This window comes from Callorhinus ursinus, unplaced genomic scaffold (assembly GCF_003265705.2).
Source record: "Callorhinus ursinus isolate GAN/ISIS: 27379988/994484 unplaced genomic scaffold, GSC_fseal_2.0 scaffold12, whole genome shotgun sequence".
In the NCBI taxonomy this organism is placed as follows: domain Eukaryota; kingdom Metazoa; phylum Chordata; class Mammalia; order Carnivora; family Otariidae; genus Callorhinus; species Callorhinus ursinus.
Genome location: NW_027397074.1, coordinates 65,040,533 through 65,062,502, shown reverse-complemented (window position 1 = coordinate 65,062,502; position 21,970 = coordinate 65,040,533). Strand labels below are relative to the sequence as shown.

Sequence of the window (21,970 nt, the reverse complement as noted above, 5' to 3'; positions counted from 1 at the left end):
ATTTGGGGAGACTTTCTCTTCACAAAAAAACTTCTTATTTAATAACTAAAATTTTTAAATAGAGAATTCTGGTTAGATGAAATTTTTTTTTTAAGATTTTATTTATTCATTTGAGAGAAAGAGAGAGCAAGGTAGAGAGAGCACACACAGGGGGAGAGGGAGAAGCAGACTCCCCGCTGAGCCGGGAGACCAGTGTGGGGCTCGATCCCAGGACCTGGATTTCACGACCTGAGCCGATGGCAGATGCTTAACCATCTGAGCCACCCAGGTGCCCCTGGATGAAATTTCTAAGTAAGTGATAGAGAAAGCCTTGTTGGCAATATTTCTGTCTTATGATATAGTAAATATAATTTAAGTTTTTATTAATCATTGAGAATTCTCAGTGCATCAGACTTTATTCCAAACATCAATTATTACATATATAAATAAATTTATAAGACATTAGAATGACTATGTACTTATTAGCCAAGACATATTCTGAAATTATTTTTAATCTTTTCCTTTTTTATATAGTTTGTCTTTCCTATAAATATATAATGTGTAAATAAAGTACATTTCCATTTTAAAGTACTTATTTGTGTGTGCACATCTGTGTGTACACTAATACTAATATATGTATATTTTGCCCTCCAAAATCTAAGTATAATACTGTTTGTAGAGATTTTTGATCGTCAAACCTTAAATAAAATGGGGGACCATCTGCTACCCATTTGAGCTTAAAATGGTAGTTGGAATTAAAATATAAATACAAATTTTAGGTACTTGCTGAAGTATTATTAAATTACAGTTGTCGGGCGCCTGGGTGGCTCAGTTGATTAAGCGACTGCCTTCGGCTCAGGTCATGATCCCAGAGTCCTGGGATCGAGTCCCACATCAGGCTCCCGGCTCAGCGGGGAGCCTGCTTCTCCCTCTGACCTTCTCCCCTCTCATGCTGTTTCTCTCTCTCTCTCTCTCTCTCAAATAAATAAATAAAATCTTTAAAAAAATAAATAAATAAATTACAGTTTGTCAAATTCTCTTAAGTCATATAGCTTTGCCAAACAAAGCCATCCTCTCTGAGCACTTTTTTTAAACAAATAAAATCATCTCAGAAAGGTTAAGAGGTGTTACCTAAAGTTACACAGCTGGTTGGGGACAGAACCAGAATAAGGACATACACCTTTTGATTCCAGATGCCATTTCTATTGTATACATACTTTACCAGGTGATTTTTAAAATTATTATTCTAAGTTAAAAGTAATCGAAGAGAATGTTGATTTGTAAATTAGGTCCCCTATGAAAGGGGGATTACTTAGGTGGTAAGTGGATATTGAGTGGGCAGCTTTTTTCCCCCACAGAGAAGTTTAACATTCTATACAAGAGGAGAATTAATTGGTGCTAGAAATAGTTATAAGATCCTTGGTATCACAAAACCAGATAAGGAAATTCGTGGCAGTTAATATAATTATGATATGGATCTACTTAGTCATGAAGTATCATCAAATACCGTTTTTGTTGAATAAGAGTCATTTAATCTGCAAAGTGAACTATCTCCATATTTTAAAATAAGTAGCTGGCTCATCAGCATATAAACAATTTTTTTAAATTGGATAATTTGTTAAATTTGATTTTCTAAGCTTATACCAATTGTTTTATATTTCATTGTCGATGATTTTAGGCAAGAAGTTCCACATGAGGGTGATTTGGATACAATTTTACAAGAGGGTGCAAGTAAAACCCCAGATATCAAACTACAAAATACATCATTATATGATTCGAAAATGTGGACCACTACAGATCAAGGAGAACGAAAAGTTGCTGTTCATTTTGTAAAAAATAATGGTATTCTTCCACTTTCAAATGACTGTCTGATTTTGATAGAAGGTATTTTAGTTACTGTTTTACTAGAATACAGCTTTTGTTTATGTCTTTCTCTGATTAATGATTGTTAAATATATTTTAGGGGCAACCTAGGACATATAAAGTCAAAATGTTATTTTACCTTCCATAAAATGGAGTATATTGTATATAACAGGTAGATTTAAATATATACATATACACATACATAAATTAATCTGAATGACATTTTGAAGTTATACATTGAACTCAAGTGTTTGCATTTGTCCATCTTGGATTTTGGATATAAATCTTAATGAGATTTAAGCTCATTGTGGAGCTGAGTATTAATCAAGAGGACGCTTGATTGTCAGGTACAGTTGCTGCTGTCTTGGCCTCTGGATGTCACTGTTGTTCCATAAAAGTAGAATGAAAGTCATCTATTGATAATGTAAGTCAAGGAAGGGACCCCTGACACAAGTGAAGATAACTCGACATATGTCTTAAAAGAATGAAACTGAGTCATATTTATTTTTGCATTTCCTTTCCACTTTTGTCTAATTTTAATCTGATGTTTATCTCATATATATATATATATACCACATATTTTTTCCCATGCCAAATTTAAAGTTTCATTATTTTCCTTGAGACTTTTCTTCCTTGAGAACATTCCATAATAAAAGTAGAACATCATCTTTAATTTGCAGAGAAATCTTTAGTTTCATTTTGTAAATGAACTGATCTTTATTACAGTAGATTATGATCATTTTTATTACCCACATTTTTCTGTTTATAAATGTAATAAGTAATTGTTTTAGTGTATGTGTGTATATATATACACACATATGTATATGAATACACATGAATATTACCATTGGTATTATTTTCATGAACATCTTTTATTTTAACACATTTATGATTTATCAGAAATTTAATTTCTATGTATTTAATCATCACAGTAATCCTATTCAGTTAGTACTATTATAAGCTGTTTTTTATACATGAGAAAACTGAATCATAGAGAAGTTGTAGGTCTTTCCCAGTACAGGTAGAAGTGGAACTGAAATTGTTCCCTGTTTTTTTTGTTGTTTTTTTTTTTGACATAGTAACTCTACAGTGAACTTTACTTCCCTCTGGATGAAGTGTAGTTAGGGGGGCACAAGGAATTAAGTAAATGTCGCCCAATTACTTTCCAATAAAGCTGTCAGAGTATTCATATGCTTTAGTAGCATATGAGATTATCTGTTCTCCCATCCTCATTATCATATACTAGCACTTAAGAAAATTTGTCCACCTTGGTGAGTAAAATGTGGTATCTTATTCCATTAGTAATATTTTAATCTCTACCAGGAAATGGATATAAAAACAAAACACGCAGACACATGCATACACAAAAAATGGAGTAAGACTATTTGTATGCCCTAAAAATAAAATAAAGCCCTGGACCTATCAGGTTCTGTAAGAACTGTCCTTGTAGGGCCAGCTAAGAGGATATCAAGTATAGGGTTTTCCTGTGTCACACGGCCTCCCACAGTTCTGTGCTGAAGTCAAGTTAAACTTAAGGGTTCAAAAGAAGCTTGAAGAAGTACCTTTAGCTCCTGATCCTATCTTTAGTTACCACTCATCCCACAAACTTTCAGTCTCATCTCCTACAATTTCTCAATTCTCATTCCACCCTCCAGCCATATCAAACTGGTGGCAGAAATATCTATCCTAAACCCAGGATATCTCTCTGTGCCTCTTTGCCATTCCGTTGCTATTCTGAGAATTTTTGCTCTAGTACATGTTCATAAGTAACTCATTAATTCCCTTTACTCAGCAATTCATGTGAAATATTTAATGAGCATCTACACATACCAAGCAGTCTTCTGATTCACCAGGCAGATTTGAGTGGTTCTTATTGCATAGCATATGAACTTTCAGTAGATCACTTTTCTTCTTGTATTATATTTGCATTATATCTGTCTGTTTATAGACTTGTTTGCTTATTAGAATGTAACTGCCCTAAAGCGCAGGATACATGTTTATTTTAATCTATATATCTTCAGCACCTAGGGTAGGACAACAGGCATGCAACTGGTTCTCAGTAAATATATATTAAGTAAATAAGTATATCCAGCGTAATAACACTTTTTAATGAAAGTCAATGAAAATATATCTGAAAGCACTTTAAAATTTAAAAGTGTTCCATCAGAATGCAAGCTATTTTTATTTTATCATATTTCTGAGTATTATAACCCTAATCAGAGCTAGGATCTAACTGCAGTATGACATGGCAGAGCTGTGGTTTCCACAAAGTTCTGCAAAGAGGAACGGGACCCAGGCAAGTTGCTGTCCTTACCAAGATTTATCTCCTTTTCCTGAATAAATACTCCTTGGATTGTTTCAAGACTTTGGTTAATTTCTAGAGTTCCGAAAAAGTCAAATTTGACAGTTTTGGCCAATGTTCTTTCTCCTTTTATGGAGGAGTATATTTTTGGACGTCCTTACTCTGCTGTGCTGGAAGTGCGCCCCCTCACAATTTAGTTTAACATTACAAATTTTAGGAAGTACACAAAAGTATTTTTATAAGTCGTATTCTCTTTCCTTGGAGAGGAAGAATTACCAATCTAGGTGAAAAATACACCAGAAAAGGTACAGTAGGTTTGAGTGATTAGAGAGAGTACTGCCTTCTGGTAGTAGCGCACCACTGGGCATCCTCTTTCTTCTCAGCCCGCATGACAGCTTTTAATGCCCACTTTGTCATAGAATTGGAAGTACTGAGGATTTTTCAGGAAAATTGAACAAACACTCTACATGAATTATTATTATCCAAACTCTTTGCATCTGTATTTAAATATAAAGTTGACCTGAAAGTGTAAAAGATTTATTTCAAACTCAAGACTACATTTACCTAGACATTATTAGTGTGTATAGCAAATTTAATAATGAGAATCCTGTTATACTTTGCCTTTCAGTTTTATTTTCGTTTGAATACTTGATCCAAGTGTTCTGGCATAAAAGAGCAATTTGTATAAAAATTTAGGAAAATGGTTAAAATTTCACAAGCCTTGTATTTTGCTTAATTCTCAGCATTTTTATCAGTGGTTTCTTAAATCAGGGCAGGATACTAAGTTTACAAATTATTATATTTTACAATAAATGTATAAATGTATTAATCATCTAAATTCATGCCTTCATTGTCTCTTTCTTTCAGTCCCCTTAGTCTTTTACTATACGTCATGTATTACTTAATAAACACTCGATCTTGCCTTCATTGTATTTGTACTACTTGAAGGATTTATTTATTCTTTGTTAATAGGAGGTACACTCGGTGAAATCTACAAACTCGCAAACAAGTTTCATAGTGTAATTCCTGTGAGATCTGGCCATGAAGACTTGGAAGTCCTTAATCTTTCAGCACCATTCCTTATACAAGGAAAAATACATCACTATGGGTATGCTTTCAAATCTGGGAATTTTGAGAATTAAAAACTGCATAGCAGTAATTTTTATTATTTTATCCTAGTGGTTGCTATATATTCAATGGATACCAATTTATATGTACTAGATTTTTGTGGTATATATTTATTCTTTTGATAGCATATGTATCGACTACCTACAATGTGCTAAATATAAGGCTAACCTAGGGGCTAATATTCGTTTGTTTTCTTTCATAAAGATTTAGATAATAGTACAGAGAAAGGTTCAGAACTGTATCCTCATAAAAGTTAAGTGATTGAATTCCAAAGTTTCTGTGCCAGGAAGTTACAGTTAGTTGCCACTGAGGAATTGGAAGATAATCAGAATATATTAGGAGCTAGAAACAGGCATGCATTTAAAGAAATTTGTTGTCTCTCTTGTACTTTTTTAACTTTATGGTTTCTTTTATTTTACAAATTTTTAAAATATTAATATGATTATATTTATTAAAATGCTTGTGAAATCTTAAAGGTTTTGCTTATCTTAGGTTTTAGTTACTTTACTCAGATTTCTGGACCTGATTCTTTTTAAACAGAATTTAAACTAATGCTTCAGTTTCTTTAACAGTTATACATCTCTTACAGGTTTTTATTTCTTGAATCTATTTTATTAATGAATTTTTTTTTTAAAGATTTTATTTATTTATTTATTTGAGACAGAGAGAATGAGAGAGAGAGAGAGTACATGAGAGGGGGGAGGGTCAGAGGGAGAAGCAGGCTCCCTTACTGAGCAGGGAGCCCGATGCGGGACTCGATCCCGGGACTCCAGGATCATGACCTGAGCCGAAGGCAGTGGCTTAACCAACTGAGCCACCCAGGCGCCCTTATTAATGAATTTTTTTAGAAAAGTTTTCATCTCTTATATAAATTAATTTATTGACCTAAAAGTGTTTATAGTACTTTTGATGATTTTTAAATTTCCATTTTGTTCCTGAATCCACTTAATATTATTTGCACCTTTTTTTTTTTTTTACCTTTTTTGCCAAAGCAACTAGATTTGTTCTGATACTCGCTATTGTTATATTATTGTTCATATCTTTATTTTCTGCATTTACTTTTTTTAGGTTTCCTTGGCTTTTCTTTTTTTATCTTTATTTTCTACATTTACTTTTTTTAGGTTTCTTTGGTTTTTTTTTCAAACGTTTTTAATTGAATGCTTATCTCACTTACTAATTTTTAGTATATTTTTTAATATTTACATTTAAGGCCATAATATTTCTCCTGAGAAAATGGCCATAGCTTTAACCCAGGATTTGATAGGTAGTGGTGTTTGTTCTTTTTTTTTTTTTTTTTTGTCTCTTCTAAATGTTTCCTAATTCTCATTATGATTTCTTCTTAGGCCCATGAATTATTTAACTGTGTGTTTTAAAGTTTTCACAGACACATTTTAGGTTCTATATTTTTTTGTATATTAATTAGATTACTTTTTAACCAAATAGCTTGATATATTTCATAATGGTTCTTTGAGATTCATTTAGCTTTGCTTTATCCCAAAATGTTTGTTCAGATTTTGTATATATTGCCTATATTTTAAAAAGAACATGTATTCTTTAATAGCTGTGTTTAATGTTTAATCGTGTTTAGGTATGTCCATTAGACAAGCTTGTCAATCATATTCAAAACTTCTTTTTCCTTTGTAACTTTCTATTTAATCACTTAGAGAGTATGCTTAAGTTCCTCTGTGGTGGTATGTTTGTGATCTTTTATTCTGTCAGTATTTGCTTTGTCTATTTTGAGGCTTTGCTGGTTTGCTTTCTGTTTCTTTGTTGTTACATTTTAGGAAGTCTCATAAATAAATAATTAGGACTAGATTTTAGTTTTTTAATAGATGAGTTTAAAATATGTTAATTACTGATATATTTAGGTTTTATTTCTATGTTTTATGTTGTTCTGCACTCACACTTTTACTCTTTCCCCTTTTTTTGTTATTATTTAGCTTATTTTTTTCCTCTAGTCTTCTATTGGATTCATTTATAAAAATGTTCTTAATTTTCCCTTTTTCCCCACTTTTACTGATTTGGAAGTAATGAATTCTGTACTTAATTTTTACTTTTTACCCTTATATTTTAATTTGTATACTTAATTTTTAGCTTGCATACTCGCTTTATCAATGTCTAAAGTTAATATCACAGCCTATTTTTAAGGAAATAATATGTCTTCATTCTATTGCCTTTTTCTGTTAAAGAAGAAATATCTATGTATTTGAAGGGTGGAGAGGAGAATATTTAATATAGGGACCCTCTGTTTTTCACCAGATTAGAAATGAAAAGGAGTTTGCATGAACCTTTTGGACATTGATTTTTATATTTTTATTCAAGTATATTTTCTTATCAACATCTAATCTTATGATGATTATAATAAACAATTACCTGTACTTAAAGTATGTTTGTATATAAATAAAGCAGAATACCTATACTAAATAATGTGCATTTTTAGTATATTGTATAGTTTCAGATTGACTTATATTACAAAAGATAAATATAGTGTTAGGCATTATAAACTGTGAACCTCTAAATATGTGTTCACTGAATATATTATTCAAAGTCTTGCTAGTACCGACTTCCTTATTGAGAATAATTTTCTATTGGTTATATTTACTTAAGACCTTAGCTGTTATCACAGAGCCATCAAACGAAAGAGTCCTCAGAGCTGTCTCTTTCAACTTTTTCGTTTTGCCAACAAAATCAGCCAAATTAATTAACAATCTGAATCTGGACCCTCTCTCTTGTTCTCCACTTAGTTGTTTATTCTGAACCATACTATCTTTTTGATTGCTTCTATTGTAAAAAGCTTATTTTTTTTATAATTCCAACACTGTTGTTTAATAATTAACTTCAAACTGTGCATGTTTGAACAGAGAAGATAAGTTACAATTAAATGTTATAATAATTATTTTTAAATGCCTATGGTTTTTTTTCTGTCATTAATTTCAGATGTAAACAGTGTTCTACTTTGAGACCAATAAAAACTCTAAATTCCCTGGTTGATAAAACACCATGGATTCCTTCTTCTGTGGCAGAAGGTTAGCAAATTTCTGTGTCCTGCAACTATAACTGTTTTAGTATAAGGTGACCTCACTGATTCTATTTCAGTTGTTGATATTGTAAAACCAGAGCAAGGACTGAGCTAAAGTTTAAACTTTACTTAAACAAACCATTCATGGTGATTATAATAAAAGTATAAAGTGAAGTTTAAAATGTTTGAAAACTTGCTTCCAGGATCTGCCAGTATCTTTAATCATTACAATTTAATGTTCGATAATACAGATTCTGAAAAATCCCTCCAGTTCACAGTTATTAAAAGCAGTTTTAGAGATGGCTATTACAGCTCTTTACCCAACACACATCTTTAGCTGGAATAATAAACTTTTTATATCATATTCTTTAACTGTGATCATCCAGCATTGGCTTAAAACTCTGTCATTGACAGGGGACTCATTACATTGCAAGGCAACATACCCCTTATTTTTTAAGTAGTTCTTATGAAGCAAAACTATGGACCACATTCTTTCCACTAGAATTAGAATACATGCCTTCTGTAAGATTAACAGGCTTTGGACATTTGAAGGTATGTCAGACCTTCACTGAGTCTTTATTTCTCCAACTAGTCACCCTCACTTCATTTGGTATTTTCCCACATTCCCTACTATTTTGTTTCTCCTCCTTAGTAAACATTTCATTTTACCAATGTTCTCAAAGTTTGGCATTAAAAGCTGCAAATAGGGCTGCAAATGTTGGCCAGTTCAGAATATAAAGAAAACCTTTATTTCTCTAAAATTGGACACTTCGCTTCTACTAGCCTGAAAATTTTATTGTATCGATATTTATTTGTATACTTGGTTTTGTTTTTTTTTCTTTTGCAGTCTAACTATATGATACTGCTATCTCATATTTTGTTTGTGGTCCAGTGAAATTCCAGGTTCCTTTCATTTGAGCTCCCTGCTTTCCAGCATGGTCTGCGCATCCCATTCTTAATGCAGTTCTTTGTGTGTGTGGTCCCTCGGGGTAGATTTTACATTCACCCTTCTTGGTATTAGCTCAATTTTAACCTATGGAGACCTTTAGAATCCTACAAATCAAGTCCTCTGTATTAACAATTTTTGTCATGTCTGTATGCCCTAATTCATTTCTCTGTATACCCTGTTGTATTCTTCTTACTTGCCCCTTAATTAGTCCTTTTAAATATGGCTTCCACAAATGAAAGACAGTATTTCATTTTATAAACATATTAAATGTCTCCCATTTCCAAACACAAAGTACTATTTTAACCTATGAATTTTCATATCATTTAATATCTCTTTAATTTCTTCTTCCTCATCAAATCATGAAATCCCATCTTCTGACATTTTTGTCCATTCAACTAGATGATATCTTAAAAAATAAGTGATCCCTATATTAATAATACAAAGGGGAGAGACATGTTACAAAATCATAAATTTTTTTAGAACATTCTGGTATTTTAATTTTGTCTTTCATGAGGCTAACATGCAATGAATTATAGTACATGAATCAGTTTTTATGTTTTCTATCAAGTTACGAACTCATTTTAAAGATACATTACATTATTTCATCAATGCTCATGAGTCATTCCCCCTATATAGGTATAATGTAATGTTCTAAAATGAATCTGCTAAATGAGTTTAATATATTGTTATTGGAGAACAAAAGGCATATATATATAAGTTGTTTATCTTAAGTTATTTTAATAAAACTAACATAATATCATAAAACAATTTTTACTTTACTTTGATTTTATGGAATAGAAGATTCATATGGTTTGATCTTTTTTCCCTTCACTAGTACTGGGTATTGTACCCCTTCAACATGTGTTTGTAATGACATTTACTCTTGATGATGGAACAGGAGTATTGGAAGCTTATCTCATGGATTCTGTAAGTAACAGAGGTAGTGTAGATATTTCTAAGTAAAATATTTTTTTAATTTTAATGTATTTATTCATTCCTGCTTTATTACTGAGAGGATTTAAGACAACTTAAAAAAATAAAATGCAAGCACATAAATTAAGGTGTCTGTACATTTATCCTGTTTTGATTTGACTCTAAATTTAATATCCACATCATGAAAAATTGAAGAATAGGCATTTGAGGAGAGACTCTTCAGAAGTTTTGCTTCAGGAGCCAAAGGCAGAGGTGTGAGCACACTTTCTGTCTAGCAGCATTTCACTAGATTTTTGAAGTCTCCACATTTCCGTATTAGAGGGAACGAAATTACTTTGGAAGGTCAGTGGTTATATTGTGTGAAGCTGGGGAGCTATCCATAAACCTCCCTCATTTCTAACAACTGTTCCAAGTTTGGGGGTTCTCAGGACCACCCTTAAATTTTGATAATCCACTAGAAAGACTCCCAGTAACTTCCTATAAGTTATAAATGCTATTATGATTTATTATACCTAAAGGATACAAATTGAAATCATCCAAGGGAAGAGGTACATAGGGCAGAGTCCAGGAAGTTCCAGACATGGACCATCCAGTTGTCCTCTTCCCACGGAGTAGCAGACAGTGTTACCAGCCTGATAATGATGTGTCACAGTACACACGTATTGTGTTTTGAGAGCCAGGGAAGCCTCACTGAGCCTTAGTGTCTAGAGTTTTTACTGGGGCTCTGTCATGTAGTTATGGTTGACAGCCCATATGGCTGATCTCAGTTTTCAGCCCCTCTGAAGATCAAGCTAATGTCACATTCCCCAACCTCCCCACCCTAAATCTCTAGTGTGACAATCAAGGACATTCCTAACAAGCATATTCTAAGGGCTTAGAGATTATTTCCAGAAGCCAAGGGCAGATGCCAGATTTCTGTTAGTGGTAAGGTCGAATTTTTTTACTGCACACATTGGGAAACAATCTGGGGTAAGGTTGAGAGAATTTTTCCTCCCGCCTAAACAATTCATTTGTCCATTTATCGAATAAATATTTAATGAGACCTGCTGTGTGCTAGGTACTGTTGTATATGATGGGGTTATAGCAGTGAACAAAGCAAACAAAATCCCTTCTTTCAAGAAAGTATAGTATAAACTGATAGAGGAAAGAAAAATAAATAAATATACAACATGTGTTATACTCTTAAACTTAACACTAGATTTTTTCCTATACACAAAGAGAATGATAGACCTCACTCTTTTCTAAATACCATTATTATTATTATCATTAAGTCAGAGCAGTTTAATTGGATTTTTTTATCTATATCTCAATACTGTTTTTAGATTAAAGTAGTAAATCAGATTTTAAGAGTTCAGACTAGAACTCTGAATTCTACAATCTTGATAGAATAAAATAGTCTAGATTATTTTAATTAGATAATATTTAAATACTTTTCATATTTATTATGACTTTTAAAAAAAGATTAACTTCCAGGGCACCTGGGTGGCTCAGTCAGTTGAGTATCTGCCTTTGGCTCAAGTCATGATCTCAGGGTCCTGGGATCGAGCCTCTTGTTGGGCTCCCTGCTCAGTGGGGAATCTGCTTCACCCCCTCCCCCTCCCTTGCCCCTACCCCTGCTAGTGCTCTCTCTCCCTTTCTCAAATAAATAAAATCTTTAAAAAAAAAAAGATTAATTTCCTTTTTTCTTCTATAATTTTTTTTAAGGACAAATTCTTCCAGATCCCGGCATCAGAAGTCCTAATCAATGATGGACTTCAGCAGAGTATGGATATGATCTTGGATATGTTTTGTCCTTCGGGAATAAAAATTGGTAGGCAATATTTTTTAACACTCTCATCCTTTTTCTTGAAACAGTATTTAACATGTATCTAATCTGTAGACTTAGAGGTATGAAAACTTTGAAGTCTGAATCTAAATAAATTATTGTCTGATCTGCCTTTTGATGAAGACAGTGGCAGGGAGAATAAGTTAAGAATCATAGTTCCTGAAATGAAAAGATTTTTAAATTTTTTGAAATATAATAAAGGGGAGGCAGTTTTGATCACAAGGACATTTGTATACTGTTTTTATGCATACAAACATTTGAAATTTTGACAAGAAACATTTTCTATAACAGACTTCATTTAGCCAGTTTAATTCATTCATGAATTTCTGTTCATATTATTAATATCATAATATTAACTAGTTTCAGGTTTTATGCATTTTTATTTTACTAATTGTTTTTTATCAGCTGTAGTTCTCTGGATAACATTTGATTCATCAACCAGATGTTCAGGTCAAATCGTATCGATTACATCTACTGCCACTGACTTCCTTTTGTGGCCATTATTTCTGCTTACATTGAAATTTGAAGACCTCAATCATAGTAAGACAGTTTGATTCTTCTAACAATTTTTCATCAGTAAGAAATTTTGCCAGCTGCAGATTTAGCTGCTGTCAGTTTAATTTTTTTAGGTTATTTTTAATCAGACTTTATTTTCCCCTGGTCAGTCTTTGAATTTTGTAACAATTCCAAAAAGATAGCTTTTATACATCTGTAACAAGGTTTAACTTACATACTTTTATTTGATGGCAGCTTTGATTTTGGTTTTAATTCTTTTGGATAGATTTCTGGAAATAAAAGTCTCATTAAAAAGCACGGGTTTGGTAGGTTTTTGATACATGCTGCCAGATTGCTTTTCCAAAGATATTTTACCTATTTATAGTTCTACCAGCAGTGGAGGAGAGTGCCTGTCTTGCTTGACTCTTGCCAATATTGACTGTATTAAGTGTCTTTTAAACTTGAAGAAGCATTAAGAAACTTTTCTAGAAGTTCTAAATAGATTTATTGTGGTCATGACCGAAGCTTGGAAATAGCATCTACAGCTGCCAACATTGTCTGGACTCAGTGCCTGGTACCTGATGGGAGTGTCAGCTAGACAGGTGTATAAGAGCCTGAGCTGATGTGAACCTCAGGTTCGGTTTCTTTGCAGTCAACCAAGAAAAAAAAGAAAAACAAACAAACAAAAAAACCTGGGGAGGTCAGCAGCAGGAAGAAAAGGAAGAAAAGTTGGGAATGAGATGGCTGCTACCTTTGCTGTCAGACATTTGGAAAACCCTACATTTAATTATTGTTTTCTGTTGGAAAAAAAATCAAATTAGGATTGTTACAAAACAGTAGCAAGAACCCAGTGTGTATTTGGAAGAGTAGATAATATTAAATTTGGTAAGTGTATTTACTTTTCAAGCTAAATTAAATGTTAATTTTTCTAGCTAAGCATATGCTTAGATACATATTTCAGAGGTATTTGTTTAGTTTTAGTGGTTAAGTAACATTTTTTTCTCATTTGTAGATGCATATCCGTGGTTGGAATGCTTCATCAAGTCGTATAATGTCACAAGTGGAACGGAGCAGCAAATTTGCTATCAGATTTTTGACACCACAGTTGCAGAAGATGTAATCTAATATTGTCATTCAGCTTAGCATATGTAAAATACTATAATTTTAGAAAACATTATTTTCTGTGCGAAGATTCTTATAAAAGATGTAAAAGGTTTAACAGTATAGTTTATCTTCCATTTTAACGACAGTGTAAATTTTTTTTCATAAATAGCATTGTGTTATCTTAGTGCCTTCTTGTGAATAAGTTAAAAATGTTCCTTTTGCTCAAAATTTCCAGTATGGTGGCTGCTAGGGCCATAAAGGAGAAAGGGGAATAAAGAAAGACTGTCTTCATTTACCCCTTGCAGCCCTTTCGGAGAACGTGTTCTGGTACCTTGCACTAAAAATCACTTTCCTTGTTGGTTTTTCCGTGTGTCAGCCACTAATTTGTCTGCCCACCACCATCTGTGCTTGGATTTCTTTTCCTGCCATGGTTTTTATATCAGCATTGTTAATGATTTTAGCATGGGTATGGGGCTAGAAAACGTCCTTATGTTGGCTCACTCAGCTTTCACTGAGTGCGAAGTGTGTAATGGCTAGCGGTTTGGTTTTGCACAAAGGGATCTGCTTAAACAAGTAGTCTTGAGAAGTGCTCTTCTGAGTGAGCTACAGCGTACTTAACAGGAGTGGTTTACTTTAGGTGTATGTGGCAGAGTTGCTGTCTTTTGGTGCTATAGACCAATTTAGGATAAATCCATTTTCTAAGACCTGAATTGTATGCTTTTGATTGCTTGTTTCTCTACATGATATTAGAAGTTACTGCATTCCACCTTGATCTGATAAAGCAGTCAGGTTTATTACAATGTTACTGACTTACATTACCCTTTTTTAATAGTCTTACATAATATATATTTCAGACTGAACGTGGAATGAGATATTAACTCAATACAGTAGTCCACTTTTTATCTGACAGTGTTTGCAAAATTTAAAATCATGAATATTCAGTTTTATACAAATACTTCTATATATTTGTATATATGTATAGACGTATGTATATTATTTGGTAAAGACTAAGACATACACATATGCCTAGTTCAGTATTAGTGAAGAATAAATTAATGTACATATTTCACCTGTTTTCTTTATTTGCCCTGTGTTGAGTTGAGGCGTGATTGGAGGCAAAGAATCAAAGTAGGAATGCCAATATAGCAGATATTTAAGACCGTCTATACAATAGGAACCGTGCAAAGCATTTAACATATATTTGAGTTTCGCAACAACCGTTTTCCTGATAAAACTGAGGCTTGGTGGGCTGACTTCACTAAGTTCACATGGTTACTAAGTGCTAGTCAGTATGCGCATTCCGGTAATCTTTGTTCAGAGGCTGCACTGCCAACCACGCCAGGATTCTGGGGCAACAAGCTAGCATGGGGTTTTCTGCAAATGAGTCCTCCCTTAAGTATTTGAAGTAACACTGGAAACAGATTATGAGAGGAGTCAGTGTTATGTTTTCTTACATTCTCAAAAGGCTTTTAACATTTTATTAGCAAAAAAGGTTCAAATATTTGATTTCCTCTGCTCATAATAATTCCAAATTCTAGTTCCTGAGTACATTATCCCATCCCCAGACGTAACTACCCATTTCCCATCACTGAATTACCATCTTGTCGGAGATGGTAGAAAAAGAGGCTGATGCTGCTGTTTTGGGTGTAAACTCTTAGCTCAAAACATCTTCAGGGAAGAGTTTGAGGAACCCTGTGAATGAACCGATAGATTTCAGTATCGGTGGTATGCTGGGGATACGAAGGCCAGGGAGCCATTTTCTCTTCAGGAAGCACCGAGTCTAGAAGAGGAGGGGTCAGAAGGCACGGCAGGTCACAGCGCTGTCTCCAAGTTGATAAAATAAAACTCCTTACATGAATCTTTACTGGGATAGGTCATTTCTCTTTTTTCTTTTTTTTTTTAATAAACCCTCACATTGTCCTCATTTGTTTTTTAACTTTTCAGCTTTGAACAAAAGAGTTCTATTAATACCTAGTGTTTATCCAGTGATGATGTGTGCATCTTACCTTTATCAGGACCCAGGAAAGCTAGGAGAATTCTGTTTCTGGAGCAACAAGTAGACAGGCGTTCACTGTGCCCTGATTTGAACCCTGTCCCCTTTACTGTCCATGGAAATAATGGTAGCCTTCCTGTCAGATACAAAATTACATAAATTTAAGCATGTAGTTTGTGTACAGCCTTTTGCTCAAATTCCATTCTCTGCAGCGTCCATTTGATACTACTGGATTGTCTCTTTAGCCCCTGCACTGTTCTGTATGAGGAAGAGAAGGCATAGCTTAGAAAATCTGAGGCAGTCGATTACACGATAATGAAAAGTGCACTGCTCACACGCCCTTTCTGTCCCTACACTCCATTATACTCTATTTGAGGGAACTATACTGGCCAAGATGCAGTGCATAATTCCCCCTCCCCCCCCTTTCTTTTCTTTTTTTTGTTGCACATTGGGAGTTGTTTCTGAATGAATATAGAGAGGCTGGTGTGAATGGAATAGAAGAAGCTGACTACACCTCTGTCTACCTGAGAAAGCAGTCTCCACGCAGTAGGGCACTGGCTGCGCAGTTTCTGAGTCTGTAGATCCTGGGCTGTGGCTACTTGCAGGTCACAGGGATGGGCCAGAATTTTTAACCAGCTGTGCTTGTCTGTTTCCAAAGTCAAAGCATGAGTTTTGTCACGATTTGTGACACTCAATCCAGCCGATTCTCTTCTACACTTTCTGGAAGCTTTCCTTGGTATCTGGGGAAATAGCTGGATTCTTCTGATTATTTTCATTATGTTTTGAAATTTGACCATGTATTTCACCAAGTTTTGTTTTTATTCAGAATTTTTAAAAATAAAAGTAATATGTATTTGTAAGAATTGAAACAGTATAAAGTGTATGAAGTTGAACTAATTCTTACTTTAACTAGTACCCCAGAGGAAACCACTTTTAACAGTTTGGTGTATAATTTTCCAGACTGTTTTCCCTAAGAATGGGTAAATATGTGTATATATACTTTTTAAAAATAACATCATGCTATAAATATATTTCTGCAACTTTTGTCACTTTATAAAGTAGACCTTGTTCTTTATAACAATACATATAGAAGGAGAAACTTGTTTGTAATTACTCAGCGTAAGTAACTTTTTAGGGAATTCTCTGATTATTTCACTTTCTATTTTTATCTTGAGTTTTGGTCTATTTAAGTGTTCTGTTTCTTACTGTAAAGAGTTTTGGAATTTTATATTATAGGAATGTATGCATTTTACCTATTTTGTTGACTTTATCGCCTTATAGTTATTCATAATAATATTTTATTATTATTGCTTTAGTCTGTGTTTTGTCTGGTGTTGTTTTCCCTTTAAATAAATCTGAAGCCCCTGGGACCTGGTTTCATTGTATCTATTGGAGGTTCTTAGGTGATGAGAATTTTGAAGACCTGTCCAACTTCTAGTACAGATTAGGACTCTACCATGACACAGTTGTCTTGAAATATTCTTTCATGCTTCAAAGGACTCATTGTAGAAAAGGAGGAATTTATGTTAATGTAAGAAGGGAGAATGCCTCCTGTAATGCTTTTCATTACAAAAAGGCTTTATCATGGCCATGATGAGTCACCCTAAAGTTCTAAAACATCATTAGAAGGGAAATAAAGATATATCTTCCCGTGCTTGCCCTGCAGGATCTCTGGATGGCGTCAAAGCCGCCTTCCCACTCCAGGAAAAAGACCTAGTCAGCTGGTAAAATCTGGGCCTAGTAATCTATCTTCTCTTCCCTCTGGTACTTGGAAATGGTATCAGAACTCACTAAACAGGAAGTCTGCAGTGTGCTCAGGTATGTGAGATCACATCTTCATTTGGCAGCCCGGGAATGAATCAGTAGCACCGTGTATTATTTTTCTCTGCAGTATTGTGATTTAAGCTCTTAGGAGATTTGAGATCACTTAGGGTTTCGAAGTGATGGTCGTCTTACATGGAGATAAATGTCCTTCCATTCAGGACTGCATATGATGGATTGAGAACAGTGTTAGGTGTTAGGTATCAATTACCGTGATAAGGATAATGCATTAATGTATATGAGAGCTCTCCCTCAGATGTGCCAGCTGGTGAAACATGGATAGTTCAGAGACTCCTCTATTTTTAGACTGTAGCAACATCTTAATGAATGTCTGTTTTTTCCCCTTGAAATCTAGGCCATAAAGGCACTTTGGTATAGCATGTGCATGTGTGTGCATGTGTGTGTGCACATGCTTGCTTTTATTCTATGCTTTGAGTTCACTTTGCAGGGTACTATATTAGAATTTACCTGACAGCCTAGTCCACAACTACCAAAGAAAGATGTTTTCAAGACGTTTTCAACTTGTGTGAAAAGTTTCTTTTATTTCATCTGTTGACAATAGTCTGAAGATTTGGAGCATGTGTTCATTGAAAACCTTCTTATCTATTAATATAGTCCATCAAATATTGTTACAGTTTCTAAACAAGTACATTTTTATATACAACCCTGAATCTCTGGTATATACCTTCTTTTTTTTTTTCCTATACCTTCAGAATGATTTTTCCCTTCTTTGAAATATGAACTTGCAGATAAACGCCAGTTTGTTTTTACATACTACTCTATCCCTCAGCAGATTTTTGTCCTCCACTGGAGGGCAGAGCCCTTCTAGAATTTAAAATCTTGTACCAAATTAGCTACCTTTTAAATGACTTTTTATCTCAAGCTTCTGTAACAGTAAATAGGAAAGAGAATATATTTTAAAATCAAAAGTATTAACTTGTGAGTCACATGAAAATATAGCAGTGGATAGGCATAGTTGTGGTTTTATTTGGTTAGATAGGAAATCCTGTGTGTTTATTCCCATTAGATTAGGTTTAGGAGCAATAAACTTGTACTTAAATTTTGTTTCAGCACAATGATCAAAGCTTGAATGGAGCTTAAGAAAAAGAATACAGAGTACAAAATAGGTATGTATTTAAAAGTCAGCTCATACATTTACATTCATTTATTATTCATATAGTATCTGTATCCACAAAGAATTTCATATGGTTTACAATAAAAGACAGACATAGGACCCAATCTTTTGAAATAGGGCAAGAAGACAAGAGCCAAATAGGGGAGTGACTATTAAAACAATTCATTGTTTCTAACCTAAGGGATGCTGTAGGCTTTGAACAAAACTTACCTATATGTGAAAATGTAACAGGTTACATTGCTCTTATTAACAAAGTTCTTATATCTTTAGTAGATACAAACATTTTATTTATCTCGACATAAAGAGTAGCAAGGTGGGTTTTTATATTAGGCACACTAAACAGAATATTTTATGTAACTAATAGTGTTTTTTAAAAATGCAGAAATTTGATCCAAAATGCTAGGATGTAAACTCTGAAGATGGAAGAAATAGAGCAGGGGAATTTTCCATGGACTGTCTACCTTTTGGCTCTTATTTAAAGTACTTTCTTGTTTTGTTTTTATTGTTAATGGTGAATGTAAAATGTTTCCAATATCTCCACATACTCAAGAATTATTAGAAGCATTAATTACTACAGGAAAAATTTGTATTTTTCTGGTATTAAAAAATCAACTCCCTTCTGATATAAATATCACCGAGAAAATTAGTTCTTTTTACCTTTTCCTACTCTAGTTACTGGTAATGAAATAACTGTCTTGTTTTCAGTGTTTCAAGTCAGGAAGAATATGGGTTTTAATGAATCACAGTCATTTGGATGATATGTACTCCTGTATTTTGCCTTCAGTGCTCCATGGAAGATGTTGCTTAAGTTATAAATAAAACAAGCTTCACACTGGTGCCCGGCTGGGAACTTGCTGGGAGTGTTATTTTACCTATACCAAATTTACTAAGCTCTAAATGCCAGAACATTAGATCTAGTCATCCTTGATCCCTCTCTTCATTCATGGCCCATATCCAATCCATTTGAAAAATTATCATGGTACATTCATTAAAATATGTCCAGAATTTGACTACTTCTTAACCACTGGCCATGCTACTATCTTCTTTTGCCTGAACTACAGCAATAGCTCCCCAATTGGTCTTCCTGTTCCTACAGCTTCCCCACAATAGTACATCCTCTATACAGTATCTAGGCTGATCGGTTAAAACGTAAGACAGATAATGTCATTTTCCAGTGTTTTCTAGTGTCACACAGAGTTGAGATTACCTGGCCTTCAGCACTCAGTGTGATCCATTTTACTTAACCACCTTTTCGACATCTTATACTATCACTTTTCTTCTCTCTCTCTTGTCCAAACACTGGTCTTGTCTTTTCAACATACCGTGCAAACTCTCCCTTCACAGACTTTGTACTTTTCTGTTGTTTCTTCAGTCTGGACATTGTTGAGCTCTTCCAGGTTCCATGGTTCACTCTTTCACATCCTTTGTAGCAATGTGACCCTATCAGAAAGCCTACCCCTGACTGACTTTTCTCCCTTGCACATACCCACGTGACATATATTTATTTGCTCATACTGTTTCCCTTCCCCAGCAGCATATGAACTCCTTGGGGAAGGAGTTGGATTTATTCCCTGCTGTTTACCCAGTGCCTACACATTCTTTTTTTTTTTTTAATTTTTTATTGTTATGTTAATCACCATATATTACATCATTAGTTTTTGATGCAGTGTTCCATGATTCATTGTTTGTTCATAACACCCAGTGCTCCATGCAGAACGTGCCCTCCTCAATACCCATCACCAGGCTAACCCATCCCCCCACCCCCCTACCCTCTAGAACCCTCAGTTTGTTTTTCAGAGTCCATCATCTCTCATGGTTCGTCTCCCCCTCTGACATACTCCCCTTTTCTTCCTCTCCTGTTATCTTCTTCTTTTCCTTTTTTCTTAAAATATGTTGCGTTATTTGTTTCAGAAGTACAGATCTGCTACACATTCCTTTTTTATAATAGGTGCTCAGGAAATATTTCTAGAATGAATAAAATGATCATCTCCTATTTGAGAGCCCAGACTCAAAAATCTGAGAATACTAGAATGTATTAGCATGTAAAGTGATTTTAGAGCAGTGGTTACCATGGACCCAGAAATTTGCATTTAAAAGTAAAATGTAGGTAGTTTTTTTTTTTTTTCTAAGATTTTATTTATTTGACCAGAGACACAGGGAGAGAGGGAACACAAGCAGGGGGAGTGGGAGAGGAAGAAGTAGGCTTCCCGCCGAGCAGGGAGCCCGACGTGGGGCTCGATCCCAGAACCCTGGGATCATGACCTAAGCTGAAGGCAGACGCTTAACAACTGAGCCACCCAGGCACCCCTAGGTAGTTTTGATGGAGACTGAACAAAGATTTTATGGGGCTGAGGTTTATTAATTTGCATTTATAACGGTCTCCCCAGGTGATTCCTTGGCAGGTAAAAGATTTAGTACCATTCTAGAAGTTAGAGGATGGAGTCTGTATCTCCTTGCTTCAGAAAAAATTACCTGCCTGACCCTGGAAGTGTTTGAGTTGAAGCACCTCGATGTAGCATCTGGACCAGTCAGTGGGTCTTAACCGTGGCTTCATATTCTAATCATCTCGGGAAGAAGCTTTCAAAGCATCAGATCCTGAGATGTCACCCTCAGCTCTTGCTCCAGACTGCATGGATTAAATCTCTGGCCACACTCTCACTAGCTTTTTGACCTTCAGCAAGTTGGTTATCCTCTCTGGGAAACTGAGTAGTAATAGTGCCCACCTCAGAAGACCATGGAGGGGTCCATGGTAGATGAAATGAAATTATATATGAGAAGCACTTAACATAGGAAACCCTCATAAAGGATTTGGTATTACTACTAAGTTTTGGTGACAAAAACTAATCCTCTTCACTGCTACTCTCTTACAAAGAAGATTTGGGATTTATTTTATTCTACTTTGCTGATGCCTTAATGTCCAAGCAAACCCAGCTGCAGTGGTGACAGAGGGAAACAGCTACATACTTGGGTCATTTCAGGTCCAATCTAGTGAAGCTGCTACAGAAATGGGAATGGAATGGAGTGAATAGCATTGGACCAACTGACTAAAGAATCCTCTGCTGAGATGATCATTTTGGATAGTTTTATTACTTCAAATCCCATTTTCTCAATATCTCATTCTTATTGTGAGGAGGAGAAAGAAAAATTCAAGATAAACATCCATCATTATGTGCCAGTAAGGCCGATACTTACTTTAAAATAGGGGATAGCTTCTCACGCAGAGGAATTTGAAAATAGCACAGTGTGCAAGCACTAAAAAAGAATGGAAATATTTTTGTTCTGATTAAAAAACACAACTCTGAAGCAATGGTAGAAAAGGAAGAAAATGTCATCTGTAAATTTCATGTCATGTGGAAATTCTTTGGCAGTATAGTCAGTTTATAAAAGTCTCTTCAGTTTCTTTGAGTCACTTAAAACTAAAATA

At 34.4% G+C, this 21,970-nt stretch overlaps 1 protein-coding gene across 9 annotated transcripts in view; it reads left to right on the top strand.

The window, feature by feature from the left end:
* Window positions 1-19,396, top strand: part of POT1 (protection of telomeres 1) — an 82,828-nt gene extending 63,432 nt beyond the window's left edge. For 7 of the 9 annotated variants that reach the window (XM_073899152.1, XM_073899151.1, XM_073899148.1 and 4 more), the window contains 7 exons: window positions 1,658-1,863; window positions 5,117-5,252; window positions 8,210-8,298; window positions 10,076-10,167; window positions 11,878-11,983; window positions 13,146-13,378; window positions 13,506-19,396. In XM_073899152.1, coding sequence (XP_073755253.1) covers window positions 1,658-1,863; window positions 5,117-5,252; window positions 8,210-8,298; window positions 10,076-10,167; window positions 11,878-11,983; window positions 13,146-13,333 — 817 coding nt within the window. In that variant the 3' untranslated portion in view covers window positions 13,334-13,378; window positions 13,506-19,396. The remainder of the gene's footprint in view (window positions 1-1,657; window positions 1,864-5,116; window positions 5,253-8,209; window positions 8,299-10,075; window positions 10,168-11,877; window positions 11,984-13,145; window positions 13,379-13,505) is intronic. The other 2 variants (XM_073899153.1, XM_025865787.2) reach the window with 2 other exon arrangements.
* The last annotated feature ends 2,574 nt before the right edge of the window (window positions 19,397-21,970 follow it).